The sequence below is a fragment of the Nelumbo nucifera genome, chromosome 4, assembly GCF_055504915.1.
Source record: "Nelumbo nucifera cultivar China Antique chromosome 4, China Antique-T2T, whole genome shotgun sequence".
NCBI classification, from domain to species: Eukaryota; Viridiplantae; Streptophyta; class Magnoliopsida; order Proteales; family Nelumbonaceae; genus Nelumbo; species Nelumbo nucifera.
In genome coordinates, this window is record NC_142652.1 from 1,798,221 (window position 1) to 1,823,815 (window position 25,595).

Here is a 25,595-nt window from a genome sequence, read left to right on the forward strand (position 1 = left end):
GGATAGACCATTCATAGCTCTACATATAATGGTAGTTGAAGTTCACAGCTCTACATATAATGGTAGTTGAAGTCGAATATGATCCAATTAATCCAAGGGACCATTTATAATGGGATCAAATATGGATCTATAAACCGTACCTGATTGATTCCCACTTTATGATACCCCTAAATTTACTCAGATGGAGGAGCAGCATGATACCTGTTGATTAGTTATAAACTTAAAATTTTCCAGTATCATGTCAAACCCATAATACTAAAGATATTTTTTGAGGAAAATATTAAAGATATTTTTAATTCAATACATTATTCATTGATGACGTTCAATATCTAAAATTCTAAATCCGAATCCATTGGACAAGATTCAATTATCAAATTTGAATCTAAGCATATCAGATTCAATCCAACCCATTCGCAATACAAGCCTCAAATTCCACCCCCAGGGGCTAAGAGAGATTCTTCTAACCAGGATCCATCCCAGCTCCACAATCCAATGGAAAAAACCCAAATATTGCAACCAGTGCTGCCAGACTCGGATCAGGTAGACACAGTGGGGGATGGATGGATTTCTTTAACTTTAAATACAGATGGCACCATCTTGTTTCAGCTTTAGACGGATCCGGACTCCACGGTTACTACTTACTAACATCATCAGTCTAATTAAACTAATGCTCTCAAGCTACCTCAATCTCAATTTAAGACGACTCAGTTGGTTTAATCACCAGAGCAGTCAGCAGTAGTGCTAATTCCAAGGAAGCCACCCGGACAACTGCGATTTACGTTCCATGTGGTAATGTAAATGTAACATTATAACTTGGTAAAATTACATAACTGTAGTCTGTACCCATAAAAACAATACCCTTTTCCAACAGCACCGAGCGAGAGATTGAGAATCAACCAGAAGGCTTTACTGATGGGATCCCTCCTCCCAGTTGGAATTTGTTTGGCTGGGCTATCACCCTTGAACCACACAGTCATGTGGTTCGTCAAGGTGTTGGGAACCAGAAGGTTTCACAAAGCAGTTTGGAGGCAAGATCTGATGCTCTGCAACAACATCTGGACCTGCAACTGAAGGAGAACCTCCTATCAGGTCTTCTCTCTCCTCATGTTCACTGTTCTCAGAAATAACTCCCAAAAATTGTTCAAGTGCTCTAGACATCCACTCATACCGGCAGAGTCTGAAAGCTTCTCTTACTGTCAACTGCAAAAGGGAAGAAAAACCCAGCCTCAACTCTCAAGTAAGGATTCTAAACAATTCAATTACTAGCAGCAGTAATTCATACTTGACGAAATTAAAGGTATGTACCAGTACCACAGCATGCATATAACAATATGATTTTCCCTAGGATACATGCTGCGGTCAAGCCCATCAAATACAAACTATCCAATTGATGGGTCAGTTATGAAAATTCACCATAAATCAACCCAATCAATTGACCCTTCTGTTAGGCAACTGATTGCACTGCAAATCCTTCTTTACACACCATACTCATTAGTTCAACAAACATCATGCCATGGTAAATCCCTTTATTTCTCTACCTTTTCATTGCATACTGACCCATTTCCTATCACGGTAAGCCTGCTCTGGCCAGGACTCAAGCTCCTCAGTAATCTTCAATGCAAACATGTAACCTCTACAACCACCTGCTAGGCAACAGCTATCCTGTCTGCTCTTGCTTCTAAACTCCCAAACTCCCAGCTGATTTTCCTACACAGGAGACATAATATTTCATTAGATGACTTGAGAGCTTTCTTCTTTTTCTCCACTAATCAATATAGTTAGACAACTTGAAGGGAGAACACAAATTGAACTATTTTTCTCAAAAGTCAAAATATATGGGACTATCATGAGTGAGAAATATAATTAATACTAAAGAATTGGAACAAAATATAGACCCAACAGAGTTAAAAAGCCAACCTACATATCTAGAAGTTTGTAACCAAAGCAGTTGAGAGACCTTTACATATCAGGTCCCACATGCCTATGATGGCAGAGCAAAATTAGACTTAACTATATTAGGCTGCCACAAAAACTTGCCGCAACTCACAAGTGAATGGCTAAAAGGCCATACAACCCCACAATTGCATTTCTACCTAGAACCAACACCTGTTGCAGTCTGTAGTGTGAGGTTCTAGCACCAATAAGTAATGGATCAGAAGTAAGATAGAAAAGGTAATAGAAAATTAAAAAAAAAAGGTTCTAGAAGTCTATTACTCCAAGACAATTTCCAAGGGCAAAGTCCATTGGGCTTGGGGAGTTCCATGGTTAATCAAGAAGTTGAAGACGACCAAAAAAGATGATTAGGTGGTCATGTCTATCAGAATTTTATGTCAAGATAAATATGGGAGGACACAAAAGCAAGGCACTTGTAGAGATGCATCAAGCTGACTGTGAGATCACAGGGTTGGCCAAAGTAGGATTTGAGTTGCCTGTAGGAACAGAATAAGTGTTGATTCGGTAATTATACCAGATTTTTTTTAATAATAAGATAAAAATTTTATAAAATTTATACCAGAATGCTTTGCAACAAGAAGGACAATCCAAATGGATAAAAAGCTCGAAATCCATTGATGCCAAAGCAACTAATGGGAATGTTGGTCAACATCATGTAGTCCAACCAAGAAACATTATACGCCAACCACCTAGTTTACAGTAGCAAAAAACTGGAAGAGATGACCTAAATATCCAGAGAGAAGGCAGCACACAGTACTACAAAGTAACTATTGACAATCCAACAGGTCATATTTGGATTGGTATACGTACTCCAATCCTAACCTCTTTCTGTAGGTGGACATGCCAGTAAGAGATGCCCTACACTCCATAGTGAGTTTTCTTCATGGTATTAAAATTAAACCAGACAACATAAAAGTGAAATAAAATAAAAGCAGTGATAGGACTCCCAATCTGCAATCAACTTCAAATATTTTTCTTCTTAAGGAAACCAGAAACCTAAAATAAACTGACACACCTCAGGTTGTTGGTATTTCCAATTTAAACCATGATTCAAATCTTGAATCATTTCAATTATGATTTGGCAACATCCTGAAATATGGAAGAACTTACACACAGGCATTGATCATGAATTGCAGGCACTACAGGTAATAATGAACTAACCTAATAGATGATCAGTAATTTTCAAATACTGAAGAATTGTGGTATATACATTCACCATATTTAGTATTTAGTATGTTAAGCCTTTGTGGATATTAAAAAACACAGAATAGCTTTAACTTTTTTCTTCCAAAAGAGCAAAATGCTTTCCAATGTCAACAAATTAATAACCATCAGTCTAATGTTTCTATGTAATGCATTCTAATTGAGAAGGCATAGAAATAAATGATGCACAAGCTAGGCATCTCAGGGACAACACAAGGTTCAAAATAAAGGATTTCCTCTGGCAATGAAATCTGCTGCTAGCATGAGGGACAGCTATATGCTAGGATAGCAGAATCTGAGATTGCACTAAAGTACTTAGTAGGAGTAGCACAACCTCCTAGAATCAGGTTCTTGTATAAAATGGGAAACTGAAACGTGTCCAAATGGGTATGTAGGTACTGAAAACAGCCAGGCCTTTTTCTTGATTTTATCCCTCAAGCCTTCTAGGTCACTCAGTGCTCAAAAAAATGCACAAGCAAAGCAACTAGGTGTTTGGATTAGTATAGGAAACATAACATGCAAAAAGGTAAATGCAAATGCTCGCTGTGGATCATTCAACCAAACAACAAAAACAATATTGTTAGAATGTAGGTCATCCTTAAGCACTAAAAGATATGGAAATTTTCAAAAAATACCCCTCAAATTTTTGAAATTTCACCTTCAATAAAAAACAGAACATCAGATGACCTTTTTTTTTCTTTTCAAGTCAGAGATCCTACCAACTGAGCCACCATCAGTTGGTAGATGACCTTCATTTGTCCTATTAATAAAAAAGTCACAGAGTTTACCTTGATATATAATTAAAGTAACTTTTTATTGGTGCAAAATGGGAAATGGGAAATGGGAAAAGCAGTACTGAAGTAGCAATAGATTACATAAAAGAGCTATTTCAAAATCCTTTAAACTTCAACACAATGAATATGTGCAGAAACATGAGAGAGGCACTGCACGAAGCAGGAAATGGAACTTACATCTAGTATTCCTTTTACTCCAGCTTCCTCCAATGCTTCACGACATGCAGCTTCACCAACAGTCTCATCATCCTCCCATCCACCCTGAACCAAATTATGTGAATAGCATCAGTTTCAAAACTTGAACTAATGGCATAACTCTTTTTCTTTTTGCCTATTTCATGCTAGTGGCATAAGCAGAAATGGTTAAATTAAGGAATAAGATGTAGGCAAATGAACACCTTTGGAAATACAAGGTCATCACGATTTGGGGAAGAAACCATGAGGACTTCCAATCTGTTCACCAGATCACAACTTTGATCCTCAGCATCTTTTATCCTGTAAGGAATGCACCTGGTTGTGTCGCAACAGATGGGTAAGAACTAATAGATGGACCATATAGCAAAACAACTTAATATTGGGTGCAAAGGGATAAATTTGTAGTGTACCTCAGATACATACATCTATTGAATTAAGGAAATGTGAAATTGCAAAAAAATAAAAAAAGTGGTTTTCCTACCAAACTACAACATCTCTATGAAATTAAAAAAAAAAATATTGTTCACAATTGTCAATAATCTTTCCAATGAAGCAACCTCTCTTGCATACGTCAATATGATCTATCCCCATGCATAATAACTTAACTCCTAGAAAGGAAATTCTGTTATAAATAATTTGTTTTCCTCATAAACATTGTATGAAATATCAGAGTATGCGTAAATTTTTAAAACCACCACAGAGGAAATCAACCATGGCAATTTTTTATGCCTTTTCTCTGCTTCCTTTGTTTCTTCATTTTTCCTTTTTTTTCCTCACACATAACATTGTGTAATTTACAGAACTTGAGGACACAGAAATCTGTTTACCCACAGCAAAATGGGGATGATTTAATAAAGATTATCTTGATTCCATACGGAATATAAAGCTAGTAGAACCTACAAAAGACAAATTTTATGTATGCACTGACTACTATAAAACCAAATGGTAGTAACGCAACAAGGGGTTGATCGAAATAGCAGGTTCTATACTCTATTCGAAAAAAAAAAGAAATGAAATTAACTAGATCGGTAGGGCATCTAAATTCCACCTCCTCAGCGCCCGCACAACCACGGCCACCGGGTCACCGGTCGAATTAACAATAGGGGAAAAGTTCAAAAAAAAAAAAAGTGTCATGCCCACAACAAATAATAACTCAAATAAGATCCTGATTCCTGAAGCAGCATAAGTCAAGGTAGGGCCCAATGCATGTCACTGTTCAATATAAAAAGAGTAACAGCTTTATCACCACACTGTTCTGCAATTCACCAGGATAAGACACATAATATTGGAAAAATCCCAAAAAGAAAATGCCAGGGCTTGATATTACCCATCTGACAAAACCATAGTCTCTGCATTACCGCAATTTTGGCGGAGGAGATTAAAGCGAACGTTCTTAAAAAAAAAATCTAACCGTATCAAGTACGGGTACGACGACAATCTTAATTTCGCACAGAGAAAACGAAAAGGAAGCGATATCCTCACACAGGAGAGAACAAACACATGAACGGGGACTTGAAAACAAAAATACCATAAAGGAATCGCAGAAAGACGAAAATGAAAGCCAAGAAAGAGATAATGTCGAAAAGTAAAAAAAGCATAAAAAGAAAGATTAAAAAATATATATATAGTTACAAGGCAAAACGCAAAACATCACAGCCATGACGACGAACAACAGCAAAAGCAAATATTCAGAAACGACTTACCCAGCGACTAGACGTAGCTGGTCCTCATATCTTTGCCTCTGTCTTCCCGTTCGAGCTACCACAGACGACATCGTATTCTTAGAAATTCTCCTGAGCACAAAACAATGAAAATAGAAAGAAAGAAAGAAAACAAAAAGAAATTAAAAACTTAGAAGCATAAACAAGAAACCAAAAACTTAAGAAAAGTCCTTCTAACCTAAAAAATGGATTAAAAATATAAAGAAAGAAAGAAAACAGAAGAAGAAGAATATCTTGGTGAAAAGAAAAAAAAAAAAGCATGAATTACTGTGTTTTGGGAAGCAAATGGAACAGCTTTCATAACCACGTAATCCTTGTCAATCGTTCATACTGCATTGAATGGGAAGAAAGGAAGGAAGAAAGTGTAGCCTAAGAATCCCGTGAGGAACAGCGCGAGGTGGAGATTTGAGACTCAGACTCAGAGCAGATGAATAACAAGGGGGGATTGCGATAAGGATGTGGTGTACAGGGCCGACCAACCCAAGCCCATTGAATCGCATATCCCTTCTGGCGCGAGCAGAGCAGGATTTAAATGGGATGGGAGTCAAAAACGGCAACGAGAAGCCCTAGCCCTTCCAGATTAACAGAGCTTCGGTGATGGGGGAATTATTAAGAACCGATGAACCCTCCTACAACCAAAAGATGTTTCATGGAAATTGCAGCTCCACAATTGGAAGAACAAATGGATAGAGAGGGAGGGAGCAGCACGGAGAAGAGTAATTTCCGCGGGACCAGAATCAGATCAACGGCACACGTATTTATAAAAAATTATTCGTTTATTTGTTTTTATATAAATAAATTATTATTATTATTATTTATAGATATTTAATTTAACTTCTTAATTAATTCTTACTAATGTAGCTTTCCTCAAATTTTCTATGAGAATAATAAAAAATATTACGTCGTCATGTCTCATGTGGTGAGTTCATTTTTATAATATATGTTAAAATTTATCCCTCTATATATAAATTTATAAATTTACTGATAAAAAATGAGGGCAAATAGGGTAACTGGTTCTTGATATTAAATGAGTTGAAAAGAGGTAATTTAAAGATATTTAATGCATTCAATTCTCTCTCATTAAATCCAACATTTAAGTTATTAACTTGCATTCATGTTCATCGAATCATATATTTAAGTCATTTTTGTTTCTTCTCATCATTAGGTTCTATTAATTAAATTCATACTTAATAAATTAATAATTCCAATAGCATAAAAGCTTATCTTTTTAAAATCTACCTAGCAAAAATAATGTTTTTCATCTAGGTGGTGGTAAGAAATTAAATCATTTTGGATCAAATGGGTTAATTCATGTTGCCACGATTAAATAATTAAATTAAAAAATAGATAAAATTAAAAAAAATTGGGAACATTTTTAACGTACATATTAAACAATAATAAGTATGATAAATAAGAAATGTTTTTATTAATGATGGAAATAGAATATAAAATTTAAAACCAATTGAAAATAAAAATACTTTCCTATTCTCTCTAATTAAATCCTATATTTAAGATATATTTTTCTCATTATTGAATTCTTTTTAAATCCATGATATTAATCTTAATAGTATAAAAATAAATATTTTGAAAAGCAATTTCAAAACAAAACCATTTTCTTCCCTCCTAGTGGTGGATAAGCAATTCGACCATTTGGGGTCAAATGGATTAATAAATAATTCCATAATTAAATAATAAAAATTAAAATAAATAACTATAAAATGTAAGAAATATTTTTTATAATGATGAAAATGGAATGCCAAATTCAAAAGCTACCTAGAAATGAAATGATGTCATAGTCAAATAATAAATTTTTTAATAATAGAAAATACAAAGAATCACAAAAATAAAAAAAAAAGATAGAAAAAATTTTGGGTACATATCGAATGTTATATATTTATAAAAATTAAAATATAGGGCACATATCTAATATTGTACATTCATTACATTGAACAAAAATAAGTTTTATGCATAAGAAAAAATTTTATCAATGATGGAAATGTAATACAAAATTTAATGTTAACCTAGAAATCATACAATTTTTATTTTTACATGGTGGGTTAGTGGTTTGAGTCAAATGATACCATAGACAAACAAAAATTAAGTGTGATAAGTAAAAAATATGTTATATAATGTAAATGAAATATATAATTTAAAGGGAAAATCATAGTCAAACTCGGTTGTATATTTAAAATTAGGTTGTAGGTTGGTCCAAAAACCAACAAAACTCTTACAACCGGTTCTACATTTCAAATTATAAAAACTCATGTGGTTGTTGCCAATATGGGACTCTTAGTCCATGTTGGACACAACAAAAAACCTATACCAAAAATAGATTCTTAGTTTCTCTTCCACTCCCTCTGTCTCTTGATCTCCCTCCCTTCTCTCACTCTCATAGTCATCTCTTAGTCTCTCACTTTCTCTATCTCTCCCACTCTCTCATCTTTGATCTGTAGCCAAATCAAAACACCCCTATCTCTCCTTCCCTCTCTCTCTCTCTATTGTTCTCCCTCAATCTTTCTCATTCTTCTCCCTCACTCTCCCTCTTGGTCAATATCTCATTTTCCCTCAATCTCTATTGTTTTCTAGTTGGTGTAAATTTCATGGCCAAGAGATTCTTGTAAATTTTTATTAAATTGGAGTAATAATTTTTGAACCATACCAAGTTGGTCTCATTTTCTTTTATACAGTCTGATTAATACCATATAAGTATGTAAGAAAATTAAAAAAATGAGAGAGGGAGCGAAAGAAAAACTGAGGGAGGGATAATGAGAAATCGACTGAGAAATCAAATGAGAAAGATTAAGGGAGAACGATAGGTAGAGAGAGAGAATGAGATAAATTGATATAGAGAACGTAAATACAGAAACCAAAAACAATTTTTATTTATTTTCAAATCACATAGTCGTTGAGCAAATAAAGATGAATGTGAGTGTGTGTGTGAGAGAGAGAGAGAGAGAGAGAGAGAGAGAAAGTAAAAAACCTTTTTTTTTTTATTTTCCAATCACCCAACATTACAGGGCAATTTCAGTATAACCTTTTTTGTTGTGTCCAACATGGATTAAGAGTCCCATGTTGGCAATAGCCACATAAGCCTCTGATGACATGGCAACGACTTTTATAATTTGAAATGTAAAGCCGGTTGTCATAGTTTTGTTGGTTTATGGACCAACTTGTAACCTAATTTTAAATGTACATCCAACTCCGACTATAATTTTCCCTAATTTAAAACTAATCCAAAAGCAAAGCTATATTCTTTTTTTAGATATGGGTCAACGATCCAACATTTCAAAGAAACCCATGATGTCATAATTGAGTAATAAATATTTATGTTTATTTTTAACCATATTGTTACTTTTGTTAATTTTCAATTTATATCTTAACTATGATATATCTAAAATTCAAGTAATTAATATGAAGAAAATTTTCTCACGTGCAACGCATGTGCTTAATTACTAATTCATAGAAGAGACAAGAGTGTTTGACACACGTTATAAAATGTTTTGAAACCCATTCAGTGTTGAGAATCCTAAGGATATATGTCCATGATATGAAGGATCATACCGGTTCCTTTTTTGATCCATATGTCCTTTTCCTGCCTCTCCCAAGCCCAAAGGTAGGGATGCAAATGGATCGGAGATCCGATCTTATTTGGTCGAATTTGGATCACACCTGGTCGGATCTTCGGATCAAATTGGATTCAGATCACCCCCTATATGATTCGAGAAGATCCGATCTGATGTGTTATATATATATATATGTTATATATATGTTATATATGTATATATATATATGTTATATATATGTTATTTATTCATTTATAAATATATTATTTATATTGTATTTTTATAAATTTGTTATATTATTTTATTATAAAAACATGTATATGTATGATGAATATAATTAAAAAATACTTATATTTTTTGTTTTATCTTTATTTAAATTGGTATATTTTATTTTTCTTTTAATATTTTATTAATTAAAAAAAATAAGTTGGATCAAATCATATATGAAGGTCCGATAGGATTCTAGTTTAGATCGAGTCCTATCATATCTGAGCAGATCTCTAGATTGGATCAGATCCGACATGAACAATGTCAGATTGGATTAGAATATACCCTTCGAATCCAATCCAATCGGTTTGCATCCCTACCTAGAGGGATGGGATGCATCAATCAAGTTGGTTTGTTTGGTCATGGATTTTGATGAATTGCTTTAACATTAGCTATGGCAGAAATAGAATGAAATGGCCAAACAAGATTCATGTAAACAGATTATGGTTGGAAAAACTACAAATTCTACTATCTTATATCCATCAACAATTTAAACGGTCTTTAACAGTTTAATTATTTAAAAAAAGAATAGCCATAAAAAAGAAAAGGTATTATATCTAATCGGCTAATAACGATTATGAAAAATATGAATTTCTTTTCTTTGTTTAAAAACTAGATGTTGTTATGGTGTATTTTGTTTGGCACCCGTAGTCCATATGATAAATATAAATTAAGTTTTTTATTTGATTTAAGAGATTTAATCAAGTTTTATTTATGATAACTTATATTATCTAGAAGACGTGGATTCATGCACTAGATAATAAAAGCCTTAACCAACCAAGGGCTGACTTGTTGGTGTGTTAGTTGGTTTGTTTCAGTATTGACGTGGAATTGAATCTCACAACCAACACTTTGGTGGAAAAGGGGGTCAAGGGGAACCGGGAAATTATAAATAATAATTTCAATTTCATTTGACATGTTTAAAATTGCCATTTTTATAAGATATATAACATGTAAAATATATTTGGAAAAATATAAAGAAAATATTCTCCAAATTACCAAGGTAATTAAAGGGTTGTTAGCCAAAACCAGGGAATGCTCAGTTTGGAAAGAATACAAATACAAACATGTACATTGCAAATACATACAAAATAATATAAAATATAAGGTTTTGCACTCTATATATTTGCATTTGCATTTGTACTCCTTCCAAACTGAGCTGTAGTAAAAAGTCATGAATGATTTGTAAAAGCAAATAATTTGGAAAAAAAGGTTATTCATAAATTTGGCATAACAAAATTTTCATTTTAAGGCTCAGTTTGGAAAGAGAACAAATACAAATTTGTGCAGTGCCAAAACTTATATTTTGTATGTATTTATACCATACATATTTGTATTTATACTCTTTCCAAAGGCTCAATTTGGAAGGAGTACAAATAGAAATTTGTACAGTATAAATACATGCAAAATACAAGGCTTTGCACTCTACATATTTGTATTCATACTCCTTCCAAACTAAGCCTAAAAGACTCTATTTGAAAGGAATACAAATAGAAATAGAGCGCAAAACCTTATATTTTGTATTATATATATATATATATATACTCATTCCAACCTGAACCTAAAGTGCATTATACATGGATATGCATGTATTTTACTTTTGTTTTATGTATTGCATACATATATTTTTTTTCTACAAAACTCATATTCCCAAAAATACATTAAATACGAACTTGTCAACATCAAATTTTTATCATATATATACCAAAGTGCTAATAATGCTTTCCAATTTGATTGCAATTTTATAGTTTAGGTTTAGGTTAGCTACCTCATAAGATTACCACACATTGTCCTACAAGCTAGGGTGCCCAATTTGAAGTATTTACAATTGCAATATTTGAGTTTTGAACCAGATTTTTTAGGTGGGGCCTATTCAAATTAATTTTGACAAAATATCCCAACCTGTGTCTATCCAAGTTGCAATGGTTTTGCAGGACAACTACAACTAGCACTGATACATTGAATCTTTAAAGTTCATTTTGATCAAACAATGATTTTTTTTTTTTTAATTTAAAGAAATTAACCAGAGATATCGCTTTCCATTGATGATCTTTCAACCTTCCTAGCTATTTTATGTACATCTAATTAATCATCTTCAGGCCAACTTTTTTTGGTGCGTGAATTCCTCTGGAATTTGCCAAATTCACCATGAATTAATCTTGCCAAGGATGAGATAATAAGGAGTACAGTACTGATTTGGGTCAACCTCTAACTCTTGACTTCACTTGATCGATCATCAACAACCTATTGACATGAATGATTGAATCAAACTGACCGGCCGTCTGATTAATTCATTCAATAATGGATTGTCTACCCGCCTTCCTTTGTATTGTTAAATTTTTTAGAACATTTTTTTTTTTTTTTTGTGATAATAACAATACAAATTGCACCACTGACGACGACAGTTGAACCACTGACTCATTTTGCTGACAAAGTGGTTCAACCTTGGGATTGGGTTTTAAAGAACAATTAATAGGGATATATTAGATGTACAAGATTCAAGTTTCAATCTCATTACCTCTTTCTTTATATATATATATATATATATAATTAAATGATTAATCAATATGATGAATTAGGTATGAATGTGAGTTGGCATTATAAAATAAAGATAACGAATGAATGAAGTCTAAAGTAAACACTAAATGAGAAAATGACATCTCCACATCCTTATGTGGCTATGCATGTATGATATCCCGATATACACGGCCATGCCCTGTACAAATAACATATCACATGCACTGAATTTCTTTTCTTTCTTTTTTTTTTTTTTGATAAATTTTCATAGAATCTCCATTGAAGATGGATGTGTGGGGCTATTAGGAAGAAATTAGAGGAGTGTAGTACGTACTAAGCTAGTCAGTCTAATCTGAGACGCTCTGGGATTAATGTCCGGACTCCGGATGGATGTAATATACAAGATTAATGTTAGGACTTAGTGAATAGCTAGGGGGGAACCATTATAAGTTAGGGTCTTAGGGAAGAGCCTTTTAACTTTTTAAATCCTGCTATCTGCTAGATGGACGACTGGACGGTGGACCACATCATCTATCACATGGATGAAGTCATGAAACCACGTCGAAATGAGGGAGAGACGACAAAGAGAGAGAGGAAGGAGTAGGAGCAAGAAAAAGTATACAAAAAGAGACAAACCTTATATATCCCACTTATCAAAGAAATGATAAATATGTTATTGTTTGGTTGCTGGACGAGTGGACGAGATGGGTACCTTGTAACCACATACTTTTCTCTTTCCATTCAAAGGTATCAAATGTATATTTATTGGGAAAAAGGCCAAAATTGATATGAACCCTTGGGACTCGGTTTGGGAAAGAGACTGTAAATATAAATATATACAGTGAAAAACCTTGTATATTTTATACTTGCACTGCATATATTTGTATTTTTACATTCTTTCCAAACTCAGCCTTATTTACGTCTATTGGATTAATAGAAATTAGTAAACGTTAGAAATGTGGAAGAGCTCATAATAATGAAGTATTCCCAACAAAATCCAAATGGGTGTACACACAAATTAGCCCTTATCCATCACGCCTATCCAACCTCTTTTTTAAACTTAAACAAAAACCTTGCAAAAAATTTCTTCTGATAAATTAACTTGTGCCCATTACTTGATATATATATATCTTTTATTTTCATTCTTCATCTTTGTCTTATGTAATTAGTCATTTATCCATTTGAATTTTGGACAACATGATTGTAGAAAAGCTATGTTGAATGCATGATAAAAGAAAAAAGAAGCCATTTTTTCTACAAGATATTAGCGTAACACAAAAATGATTAGAGATTTAGGACTAGCTTGATGGACATTATTAACCTATTATTTCGAGGATTATTTCTACACGCTTGCCTATTCATTCATTTATTTAAATGTAACATCCGTTTACTTCGAGTCAACTCTCGAGTTTCTACTACTTGAAAAAAAATATATAGTAGAGTGAGAAAAGAACAAATATGTCGCCTTCGCTTTTTTTCCTCCTTTTTGTTATTTTTCAATCTTTACCTTTTCGACATCTGATCTGACGTGGGAATTTCCGAGCATGAGAATCCCATTAATACAACATGGCTACCTTGTCAACATCCACGAGCAACCAAAAATAAAATAAAATTACAATAGGGTTTGACCAAACTCGAAAGAATTGTTGTCTTTTTTTTTTTTAAGTCATTAGGCACTTTCATTCAACTTTCAAATCTCAATTACATTCTTGTTAAACATACAAGAGATAAACTCAAGAGCAAGGATCAGGTTTGAGGAAATTGACAAGTAAGAGTAAATTTAGCTAAGTAGTGAGCTACCTGGTTACCAGATCTTGAGTGAAAGTAACTATGAACCATCAAGGTGATTGAGAAGACTCCTGCAACTAGATATTACAATAAAAAAATACTCCAAGGAATATGAGATTTTTCCTCTAACAAGATCTTAATAACTATTTCATTATCACCTTCTAAGATGGTGTGAGAGAATCTCATGGAAATTGCAAACCTAATACTTTCCCAGTGGCGCACTAGATAATCATATGATGATTTCATGGGCTGTTATTGAATACTAAAGCATTTCTTGCAATCAAGATATGCCATAGAAAATATATGATTTTTAGTAAATCAATATCAATGATGAGTCTTGATTTTCAAAGCTTTATCCAGTTTGGGAACCAATCATTAATACTCATGTTAGTGGTTACATCGGAACGGATAGCAATGTCCTTACCAAACCAAACTTGCTTTGCTAATGGGCATTTGAAAAGTAAATGTTCAAAGGATTCATCATCTTAATCATACAAAGGGTAGGAAGTATTTATGTGTTTAAGCACCACTTGAAATCTCCAAATGATAATGTTGCAATCTCCTCTCTAGGTCTTTGGGGTTGGTGCTTTTATATAGGTATTGTTCAGTGTGGGCCTTACGCACCGCATCCGAGATTTCTGGGAGATTATGCCTAACTGGTCCGAAATCCTTGGAAGTAAACATCATGCACATTGACCACCCTCCGGAACATTCGGTACGTGGGCCAACTTCCAAGAATCGTGAGTGTCGGGATATGCATGTCGAATTTGTCGACGAGCACGTCTCGCACGTCGCCACTTGGACCTTAGTTAGGCCGGCACACCCTCAAGGGAGGTCGCTCCTTGCGTCGAGGCCACTTCGGCCAGTGACGAGGTGCTGCAGGTCGACCCCGGATGAGGTGCTTCTAGCCGACCTGAGTTGTGGTCGAGGTCGTCAGGTTGGCGGTGAAGGCAGGTCGCCAGGTCTGGGCGAAGAAAAACCACAATCTGGGACTCCAAGTCATTGCTTAGGTGGTGTCTACGTATCAACTAACTATTCCAAGATGCCATATGTCATGATGTCATTGGAGGGCCAAATCTGTCCTCATCAGTCATCTACGGCGTTCTGCAAATGACCATCATTGCAAAACGTCAACAAATCCCTTGGCATTTCTTTGATCAATTTTGATTTTTGACATTCTATTCATTGTTGTTGTTTCTACAAATGACCATCAATGGAAAACCCAAAAACCGAATTGGTTCTAGCTCTCTGAAAAAACTTGGCATATGGAGAATTAGGAATACGGAGGTTGCGGGTGAATGAACTTCTGGCATCTACGCACAGACCAAAAGAAGAGGATGATATTAAAGACTGGTTATCAAATCCAGCACTAGATAAGCATGGAACCTACTGGAGGAGGATGCCCACTCCCGAAATACTTTTGGGCCTTCTGGTATACATGTCGTGAAGATGTCTTAGCATGCCTGCAAGCAAGGATTCATCGAGGGGCGGAAACGAGATGGGTGAACTTCTGCAATAGATCTGGGGATGGGTTGTTCTTGAATCGTGAGAAAAGGAAGTTTATAATGGTGACCCACGGCAGGGGTAACGAATGAGAGAGGAAGAAGAAAACCACCGCTGAAGTTACAGCAGCGGTGGCGGGTAGAGATGATAACAGGGGAGGGAGAAAGAAATGGGTGACCGAGAGAGGATGATAGAGAGATAAATAGAGTGAGAGAATGAGAAAGAATGGGAGAAGAGGATGCGTTGAGAAGGGGAGAATGAACAGTAGGATTTTAAGACCAAGCCCCAAGGGCAAAAGGATATTTCATATGAATTAGCTGATAATTTAAGAAATTTGCCCTTCATTTTAGTTAGGAGACATTTCATAGGTCAGGAGGTGGTTTGATTGAGATTGAATTTACATTCTAGTTAGCTTTAGCACACAAAAAATAAAAATAAACATTTTGGGCTAGACCAATTCGAAACCAGCCCATTGTCCATTAACATCGCGAGTTACGATGAGGGATGGAACATACCAACAGCCAGCCCAATATATAGAATCGGGCGAGTTAGGGATATACGTGGCCAGTAGCCTTAGCACCCAGACAGACCCAAATGAAACTTGGTAGTGCACATGTTTTTTCCTTGTGCATAATTAGTTGGTAGATAAAAGCCATCAACACGAGTAACCCAATTTATAATGGAATGGGGTTGAAAACTCACGACATCATCTTTACGGATCACAACTTACAACCAACAAATATTTCAACTGTATCACACCTGGAAATAACTTGGGATTAAGACCTACTCCGCTCTCCGTCAGCTGCATCACGTTCTATATTTACCTACCACCACAGATGGAATGGGGACTCTGGAAGTTGTGAAAATAGCCGACTCCTTTGAGAGAGCAAGGCAGACTGGCATAGGAACAGTAACAACGTCAATATAATAATTCGATTGCATTATTTTGCACACAAAGTAGAATTATTAAAAGCGGTTAGGATTGTGGCCAATGACATCTAGGGGTGTAAATAATGGACCGAATTTGAATTAGATCATGCAATATCTAAATTCGAATCCGATTAAAAAATTCGATTCGATATCCAATGGATATTAAAAATTAATATCCAAATTTGAATCCGATTAAATATTTGAATATCCGATTCAATTCGAATTCAATTAATTAATAATTAATAAATATTTTATTGATATATAATATATAAATTATTTATATAATTTAATTATTATATATAAATTATATAACATATTTTATATATTATATATAATAATTAAATAATAGGTTAAATTCGAATATTTATCAAATCGAATCAGGACATATCCAAATTCAACTGATTAGCTATTCGAATTATCCGAATTCGATTCGATTATGTCGAATATCAAGTTCAAAATTGAATTTTCGAATACCGTTGACACCCCTAATGACATCACAATGGATATTTGCTTCCACAATCCACATCCAGTTCGAGGTCCATCACGTTGTATAAACAAAAGTAAAAGACCCACCTCCACCTCGTTGAGATTCTTTCCTTTTCTTTCCCTATGTAGTCTACTCTATCAAAGTTTGAGCTAGTGTTTGTTTGATTTGGAGAGAGATTGTAACTTATAAGGTTAGATTAAGAAGTAAAGAAAATTGTCAAGAGATTGAATAGAACCCAAGGGGCCGACAACAGAGTAGAGAGAGAGAGAGAGAGAGGGAGAGGCCTAGTGGTAAACATAGGATAGGGCAGACTATTTCTAATTTTCCCTATATATAGAATATGCATGTAACATCTGAACCAAACGCTTAAAATTCTCGCTAGAATCTAATTTTGGCTTGAATCCCAATTCTATAATGCTATTAATTAAACTGAAATGAATCTCCCCCTTCATATGGATTTATTTATTTATTTTTTGTAGGAACAAGTATTCTTAAGCCAACTACAAGGTTTTGTAACCAAACAAATGGTTTGACCTTTTAATTGCTTCTAAACAATCACTTTTTACAATTTGCATACCTTCACATTTTGACCTCCTTACCGTTTGTAAAGTTGTCCAATTAATGCAAATTGGTCTGGCTCTGGCTCTGGCTCATGGCTAGTTATTTAATCAACAGTGGCTGCCAAATGGTTTACAACGCACGCAGAACAGAGAAAGACATTAAGTTGAGAGGAAAAAGGCTTCAAAATCAACATGTTAATAACTAACTCCAAAAGAACATATATAATTTTGTTTGCCGACACAATTTATCAGGTTGAGCTGCATAATAAGAGTGTTAGTGAAAGCCTGTTCCATTTTTTCCTCCACCTCCCCGTGTGATCAACTTATCATAAACTAATGGTGTAGTAGAGTATTTGATGAGCTCAAGTGAATGACCTCACTAGTCAGGACAATCCAATTTTGTCCTTGCAAAAGAACTTCTAAATCTACCGATTCGATCATCTGCAACTGCACAAGGATTAAGATTTCACCAAAATAATTAAGGCAGGAAAACCTGAAATTTAATAAACTTAACTTTTATATAATCCAATACAGTGAAACCAAATAATGAATTAGGATGATCAAGAAGCTAAAACCATGACTCTTCTATCATGTACAGAATCTAGGATGCAATCAATTAGCCTGCATATGTTTATACCATAACACATTAACACCGAATAAGAAAACCCAAATCAGTATATTCAAATTTCTAAGATTTTCAAAAGGGAAGGGAAACATCCAGATATACCAAACCAGTGTTTGAAAATTCATCAAGTCAACTCATTAGTTGCCTTAGTCGACTTGAAGGAATTAGAGTATTTGAAATTTCAATTCAATATTTTATGAGAGATTAACACTTTGTTGATAATCTTGGTTTGGTTTTTAGTTATTATGTTTTGTTCTGTTTAGTATTTGCTGTTTTATTCATTGAAATAACAAAAGGGGTATTTATGATATTCTCAATCCAGAGAATGTGTGTGTGTGTGTGTGTGTGAGAGCACATAGGCCTATATCAGTTTCCTCTTCTCAATTTTTCTCTCTAGTCTCTCTTCCTTGAGCTAATCTTTCTAGTTTCTATTCTATTTTGATTCTTGAAATATTTTAAATAAGTCTAAATTATTCCTTTTTATTTTTGCTTTATGGCACTACACAACAGGGGTAACCCATTCCCCATCCTTTTCATCCCCAATCCAGGTTGCAACAGGATTTGATCCCAGGTCTCTGCTACAATGAGCCAGAGATCCTACCAACTGAGACACCATTTGTTATAAGTTCTTGAACTAGAAAAACAAGATGCCCACAAGACCATATTATAAACATAAAGTTTTAATTTTTTAACTATGATATAAAATTAAGTGGACTTATTTTGCAAAAATTAGAAAGTGTTTTGGGCTATTTTTTCCACAAATAAAGAGCGGGGAGAGGAGCTCGATGACTCCTTTTTTGTTCTCTAATAATTCGCCACATGTAAGATTCCTAGGACATTTAGGGAAGGCCAATGACCCTACCTTTTTTTGATTGGTCAGTATATGTAAATAGAAACCCCCTTATATTTAAAACTTATCACTAAATATGGTATGTGTACACATACCAACACCCAATATATGTATTTGCATGTCTATGATTGTTTCCAGTTTCAACTCACAAGTTGGCTCTAAAGTCACCAAGTATACTTGAACTCCAGTTTTGAATTGAATCCATTCTTTTGGTTTTGGGACATGTACCAAACATAGCAGAAAAAAACAGAGAATATGAAATGAATAATATTATGCAAAATATAAAGTAAACAGAAAAACTAAGCAATGGAAGCGGACAGGGATCTGCTGCAAACACAAGTATGTGAACCAGGCTATGGAACACTGGCATGTTCACTCATGATTGGTTATGTAGCCCAGTTCACTTCACACACCAGTGTTCGCAGAATATCCTTTACATTAGAAGCTACAAAACCAAAATTACACCAGACAACTTAGAAATGTTTAACTGGAAAATCCTGAAGTCTATCATTAAGAAAATACAAGAAACGAAAATGGAAACGAAAATGGCTGGAAATTCATAAAAAGGAGATTCATTCCTGTTATGCATAACGAAAAAAAAGGGAAAAAGAAAGAGGGATATCAGAAAGCTGACCTAGCAGATATAAACACCTATAAAGAAAACAAAAAGAAGTGAATAGATCTGATTTGTACTGGGGAACTTCTTTGCCAACCTGAAACTAAAGCAATATAGATGTGATGTTGTCTACATTTTGTTAAATTTTTGTAGAAGGTATGAAGCCTAACTTTCCTCATTGAAAAGATTGTAATTAAGTTCTTCAATCTAGTTACTAACAAAAAATGTCATCAACAGGAAAGACAGCATCCACCACTTACAAACAAGGTAACCTAGGGAACAAGTCAAATGTAATGTCCTATCTGGACACCAAAGATCTAGTCTTTTGAAAGCAACATGACTCGTTCCCTAAAACCCACTAGAGTGATCTTACCCCCAACAAAGCAAAAAAATTTGAGAAATCATCCCACCATAATCCTCTTGAACCACCCCAAAAAAAGCTTTAAGTCTTTGGAGTAGGGAAGGATCCTGGATCTGTATAAATCATCAATAACCACTGACCCTGGGGAAAAAAGAGCAAGACGGTTCCCTCATTTTTCCTGATTGTGCCATCAATGCCAGCAAGGATTCTAGTTGCTCAAAAAGCAACTGTAAACGTTAACCATAAAATGAGCAGAGGATTGTAGTCACTACTTCGCTAGATCAGATGCAAAGAGATAAATATGGCACGCATGCACGTAAACAAAAATTCATTATCCACATTAGCGAAACAAAATGCTCAAATGCAGTACATGGATGTCAAAGAAAAAACTACATAAACTATGCCCAAGTCTAAACAATTAACTTTTTTTCACATTATGTAATTCAACTATAACATCTTTTTGCAGTGATGATGCATATGAAAACACCCATACATTTTGCTAAACAGAGCCATATCCTGAAGAGGCCTTTTGACACAATGTATGGGGTAAAATAGATGTTGAAATCAGTCTATTTTGGGTGTAGAGGGTGGTATACTATAAAGTCTTTTTGGGGCTGTGGCCCAGCCCTCCTTTGTATCTATATATAAATATTTAGACATTACAAAAAATTTTTTGGATTCTCCTCAAAAACTTCTTATCAAACCTATGTCTATGCTATTTTCCCAATATAAACCATCACATAAGATCCCATGCATTAGTAAGCAAAGCCAGAAGAAAAGGGTCTGTCTGCATTGCAAGCTCTTTTATGTGTACTCAGAGAAAAGCGCCAATGATTCATATACATAACCTGAACTCAGAGAAGCAAAACAAATAGCATGAACAACTGTACCATCACTAAATTCATCTTGGAGCAATTCTGGCACACGTAAAAAAAGGAGTGAAGAAAAAAATCTTTAAGAAAGAGAACCATACCTAGTACCTGGAAGTCAGGTGTCATAACTTGAGGAAACTCTGTAGTTAGTTCAAACATGATTGCAAAAACTTTGACTATACAATAATGCACCTTGTATTGTGAAAGGGGGAGTATCATCTTGTCATATTAACTGAAACAATCCCATTGCCTACCCCATTAATAACATTTTTCTTGTTATCATCACCATCGGTTTCACTACCACCATCATTATCAACTCTGAAGCCAGCTTTCTCAATCATGGTAGCCATCAGGAAAAGCCATCCTTACACTACTCAAGATCAAGACTCTTTTTCATGGTTTCATAAACAAGATATGTAATGCTTGCAGATGGCACAACCTTGAGCAGATTTGGAAAGATTCCTTTGTAGAATCCTCTAAAACCTTCATGCTTGAAGGTTCTCCAAAATACATCTGACATTCCTTTGTAAGCAGCAGTTGCATACCGCTGAGCTTGCATTCTGAAAACAAATAGTAAATATTAGATTCAGCAAATGGTAAAAATACATTGAAAACTGAAAACTAACCTTGTTCTGATGACCTGTAATGGGTAAACACATGTTGCTCCAAGAGCTCCTGAAATTGTCCCACATCCAAGTTGTACAAGAGGGCCAGGTTCTATGGAAAATATAAACATTTAGGATAAAGTATGAAATTCTAAAAGCAATGCCATGGCACTAGGAGAGAGAAAGCGAGGAAAGGGGAAAAAAAGCAAAATATAAGTAAAAGTTATATGAAAGATTTACCATTATCGTGGAGAACATATGTTCTTGACATATCTTTCAAGGTCTCATATGCGGCAAGGTCTATGCCTGCATAAGGAATAATTCCAAGAAGAGATGGGACAACACCTCTATAGAAGGCTCGAGGTCCTTCTTGAATCCATATGTCTTTCGTCAAAGCTCGAAGTTTAGGAACTTTTCCACCTTCACAAGCATAAGTCTGCAATCGAGTTTTTACAAGATCCATTGGGTAAATAGCAGTCTGTGCAACAGCACCCGCAATACCACCAGCAACAAGGCGCCCAGAAGTACCAATATCACCTTTATCCTCCCCTTTAGCATTGACAATCAAATTCTTCAACATTTCATAAGTGTAAAACCTTATAGCACTTTCAGGTGCTACCTTCAGAACATTTAGTCCATTCCCTCGGAAAAATCCAAGAAAGCCACCTTCCCGCCATATGTCCTTTATGGCAGGCATAAGGCGAGTACATTTTGTCTGGACTTGCAAAACTACCTTTAGGCGATCAAGTGGAGCCGTTGCAGTACGGGATGTTGCTCCTGCAACACCTCCTGCTATTAAATATTTGCTTGCATGGACATGCTTGCTGATGCCTTCTGGAATAGCAGCCTGCTCCCCAATATCTACAAGGCATACCCTCTCCAGGTAATGATAAATGTTCTCAATGGTAGCCTCATGGGGATAGAGTAGAAGGAAATCTCTCCATTCTTCAAATGTTATAATTCCATTGTTATCCTTGTCCACATGTTCCACAAAACGGGCAAGTTCTTCATCATCAATTTCAATCCCTGCAGAAGAGAAACTGCCATGGCTTATAGGAGGAAAACAAACTGACTGAAAAAGGAAATACTGCACATATAACTGGCAAGTCATAAATGGCTAAAACCACAATTGGAACCCCTTGGGTGAAGCTAGTTTAGTAAGGCTCAAAAATATCAGCAGGCAGTAATACAGTAAAACACTACTGAAATTGTACAAAAACACTTCCTTTTCTGCATCAACTGTTGTCCACAATGCGGTTCGTCTGCTAAAAGATTAGACCATAGATAAGAGATGTGATTTATTTTAAGCAGGAGAAAATCCATGAATCAGATCCCAAGATTGACCATATAAAAGTGTAATATATAGATTTAACTATTTCTTCTGGATGCTCCCTTTTAAAAGAAATAAACATGGGCTTTAGGTTGATTTGGCTCGTTTCTCTCTCCCACTAACACAGTTAATGTTACAGAAATTGTAAAACAATCTCTTCCCTGCTTTTAGTTTCTGCGGCATTGCAATACCTGCCACTAGTCCTAAGCTCTTAGCAAGAGTTGCCATCAATATCAAATTAAATGCTAAAACAAATAGCAACTGTTGTGACTGATAATAATAAGATACCGGGGAAGATTGTTTCTCTTCTTGGGTGCTTATTGTACTTTGATCATGATGATAGTTAGTAGAAGAACGAAAGCTTGCGGGTGAATTTTCTCCAAATGGGTAAGAAGTACCCACTAATAACTGCTTTAACAGTATCTATTTATACAAATGACTACTTTTTGCAGGGTAACAAGAGAAAAAAAAAAGGTCAAGAAAGAATTAGTATAAAATAGAAAATATGGAATACCTGCTCTGACAAGGGCGTCCCAGAGCTCTTCTGGTAGAATGCAACCATTATGCTCAACATCAATGGCCTGAAAGATGCGATAAAGCTCAAGTTCCTTGTCATCCATATACCGTCGGAACTCTTGGTAATCAACCCGGCCATCTCTATTTGCATCACAGACTTTTAAAAGATCCTTTCCGTATTTATATTCCGCAGGTATCTGTAGTGCAGAAAGGCCTGCCTCAATCTGTGCATAGTCCAAATATCCGACATTCGCAGCATCGAAGAAATTAAAAAGACTGCGGATCCTCAGCTCCCTCTCTTCCTTGGTTTCACGCAGTGCTAGAAGGACATGATCCATGGACACAGGCCCTGACGTCTTGACAGGATTGCAACAACCTGAACGCTGTTCATCTTCAGATGTCTTCTTCGTCTCCATTTTTGAAAAATCTACGTGTTTGACTGCCTGTCCCGCCCCAGACATTCCTCAAAACTCCCCCTCAAAGAAGAGAACAAAACCTGATTTTTGTGAAGTTCTCAGTTTTCAACGACGAAGTTGAAGTTCGAGATCCAAATCGAATAGCATAAAATAGAAAGATAGAACCGACATGGAACTCTTCCAAGCCAAAATTACGAGCCTTAACGGCATTAAAGAAGACGAATTAACCAATTTTGAAGCCGCTTGAGATAAAAAGAAAAGAGGCCTAATCAAATCTGAAAATTCAGATGATCTTCATTCTATCCATTTGTCATTTCCAAATTCCAAACCCAGATGTAAATGAAGAGAAAGAATTCGACTAAAAGCACAAAGAAGGGATTGGAAGATTTAAAGATTTCCAGGGCGGAACAGGTTATAATCCTCAAAGTGATTCCATCAAAACGAGTAACAGATGGAAGGAAATGACAAAGGAAAAAAAATTCCCTTTGACCTAATTTCGTCGGAGGACAAATGTAAACCCTTTCAGGTCCAAGCAGAATTGAAACGAAGAATTCAACACAAACAAAAAGAAAGCAATTTGATTGGGTTTCTTGAGTTCTGACCTGATGTTCGGGAAAGAAAAGGCGCAACAATAACGCAAAGAAAGAACGCCCGAGGAATGTCACCAGAAACTTCAATAATGTGTAAGAGTAGCGTCAGCGGAATCTGACGACAATTGACATGTTCTGACAGGAAATCGCCGGACTTAAGTGCCGTGGGGACAAGAAAGAGAAAATGATAGATGTATGGAGGAATTAAAGCAGAAGCCCCACGTGCCGGTCGAGAAAGGTTGAACTTCAGATCATCTTACGACGAGCTCTGCCGAGGCACGGCCGGGAGAAAGGGGATCTCCGGCAAGGTCAGATAACAAGAACGTGGCCATGAGAGATTGGTGTTTGATGGAACAGCATGCATGTACGCTCGTAATCGCAATCAAAGCTGAGACTTGAGAGAGAGAGAGAGAGGAGAAAAACTGAAAAAGAAGAATCTGTAAAAAAGAATAAAAAAAATTTTGTTGGTCGCATATTCTTATTGGATATGTGGTGTAGCGTGAGTTTGCGCTGAACCAAGTGAAATTCTCGAACTTATTTATATTTGATTTTTTCTCAAGGAATAAATTATTTTGATTTTCATTATTTTTAATTTTTATTGACTTGGGGAGTATTGAGTATTCTCGAATACACGTGATTGTGTTTCTCCTCAAAACGAGAGCAATTGCCACCTCAGCACTGATGTGGCAGTTGTTTTTGCACTGAAAAACCAAAAATCATTCTTTCGGCAGGATCCCCTGAATCTTTTTTCAACGTTTGGTTTGCCTACTTCATATCATAATTCATACATAATAATCATGTTTCCACATCAGCCAATTATTTCTCCTAATACTTTTCAACCCCTAAAATTGTGTTTTTTAATCTAAAAATAAAATAAAACAAATTCACCCACAAGCTTAGCTTCCTTTACTAAATCACGGGCACTGGATTAATTGAACGCAATGGCATTCTAACAGGTTATAGAATCAATGATAGTGCAATGCTCCGCTCTCTATACGGGTCATTCTGGATTAATTGAACGCAATGACTTGTATAGAACCAATGAAAATGCTAGGATCAATGTGCAAACCTTTGAAACAACCAATCTCTATTATAAATTGTGTTTGTAATTTCTCATTAATGCGCAGAGGATGTAAATTGTATTGTCAGATTAGACATTAGAGGTTAAACCGTCAAATTACAACGGTCTTAAAGGGTTTTTTATTAAAATATTTATGAGAGGAATTCATCGCAGGGTAAAACTAATAGGTGACGGGCTTGGGACAATACATTTTAGAACCCAATAAAAAAGTCTACCAATAGACCATAAAATTTCCTTTTACTTAAATAAAGT

General features: G+C 35.2%; 2 protein-coding genes and 1 long non-coding RNA gene across 7 annotated transcripts; 1 reads left to right on the forward strand and 2 right to left on the reverse strand.

Annotated features, from left to right (window-relative positions):
• Positions 1-264: 264 nt before the first annotated feature.
• LOC104591898 (nudix hydrolase 12, mitochondrial-like) lies at positions 265-6,600 on the reverse strand. Of its 2 annotated transcripts, XM_010251031.3 has the most exons (6): positions 6,135-6,600; positions 5,849-5,938; positions 4,349-4,460; positions 4,128-4,211; positions 1,558-1,707; positions 265-1,200 (listed from the first exon to the last, which is right to left on the reverse strand). In XM_010251031.3, exons 2-6 carry the CDS (start codon positions 5,917-5,919, stop codon positions 955-957), a joined length of 663 nt encoding a protein of 220 aa, XP_010249333.1. In that variant the 5' UTR covers positions 5,920-5,938; positions 6,135-6,600; the 3' UTR covers positions 265-954. The 2 variants fall into 2 exon arrangements, with proteins under 2 accessions (XP_010249333.1, XP_019052339.1); XM_019196794.2 differs by lacking the exons at positions 5,849-5,938; positions 6,135-6,600 and adding an exon at positions 5,194-5,320.
• Positions 6,601-17,429: 10,829 nt separating this feature from the next.
• LOC104591897 (calcium-dependent mitochondrial ATP-magnesium/phosphate carrier protein 2-like) lies at positions 17,430-24,767 on the reverse strand. Of its 4 annotated transcripts, XM_010251029.3 has the most exons (6): positions 24,275-24,767; positions 23,255-23,752; positions 21,651-22,436; positions 21,432-21,522; positions 20,907-21,365; positions 17,430-17,928 (listed from the first exon to the last, which is right to left on the reverse strand). In XM_010251029.3, the coding sequence occupies exons 2-5, from the start codon at positions 23,715-23,717 to the stop codon at positions 21,176-21,178; spliced, it is 1,530 nt and encodes a 509-aa protein (XP_010249331.1). In that variant the 5' UTR covers positions 23,718-23,752; positions 24,275-24,767; the 3' UTR covers positions 17,430-17,928; positions 20,907-21,175. The 4 variants fall into 4 exon arrangements, with proteins under 4 accessions (XP_010249331.1, XP_010249332.1, XP_010249330.1 ...); XM_010251030.3 differs by having other exon boundaries at positions 20,914-21,365; positions 23,255-24,767; XM_010251028.3 differs by having other exon boundaries at positions 23,255-24,767.
• On the forward strand, positions 17,935-20,570 carry LOC148791961 (uncharacterized). Its single transcript, XR_016085170.1, has 2 exons — positions 17,935-20,472; positions 20,537-20,570. It is a non-coding gene; the product is annotated as an uncharacterized LOC148791961 (long non-coding RNA).
• Positions 24,768-25,595: the final 828 nt, after the last annotated feature.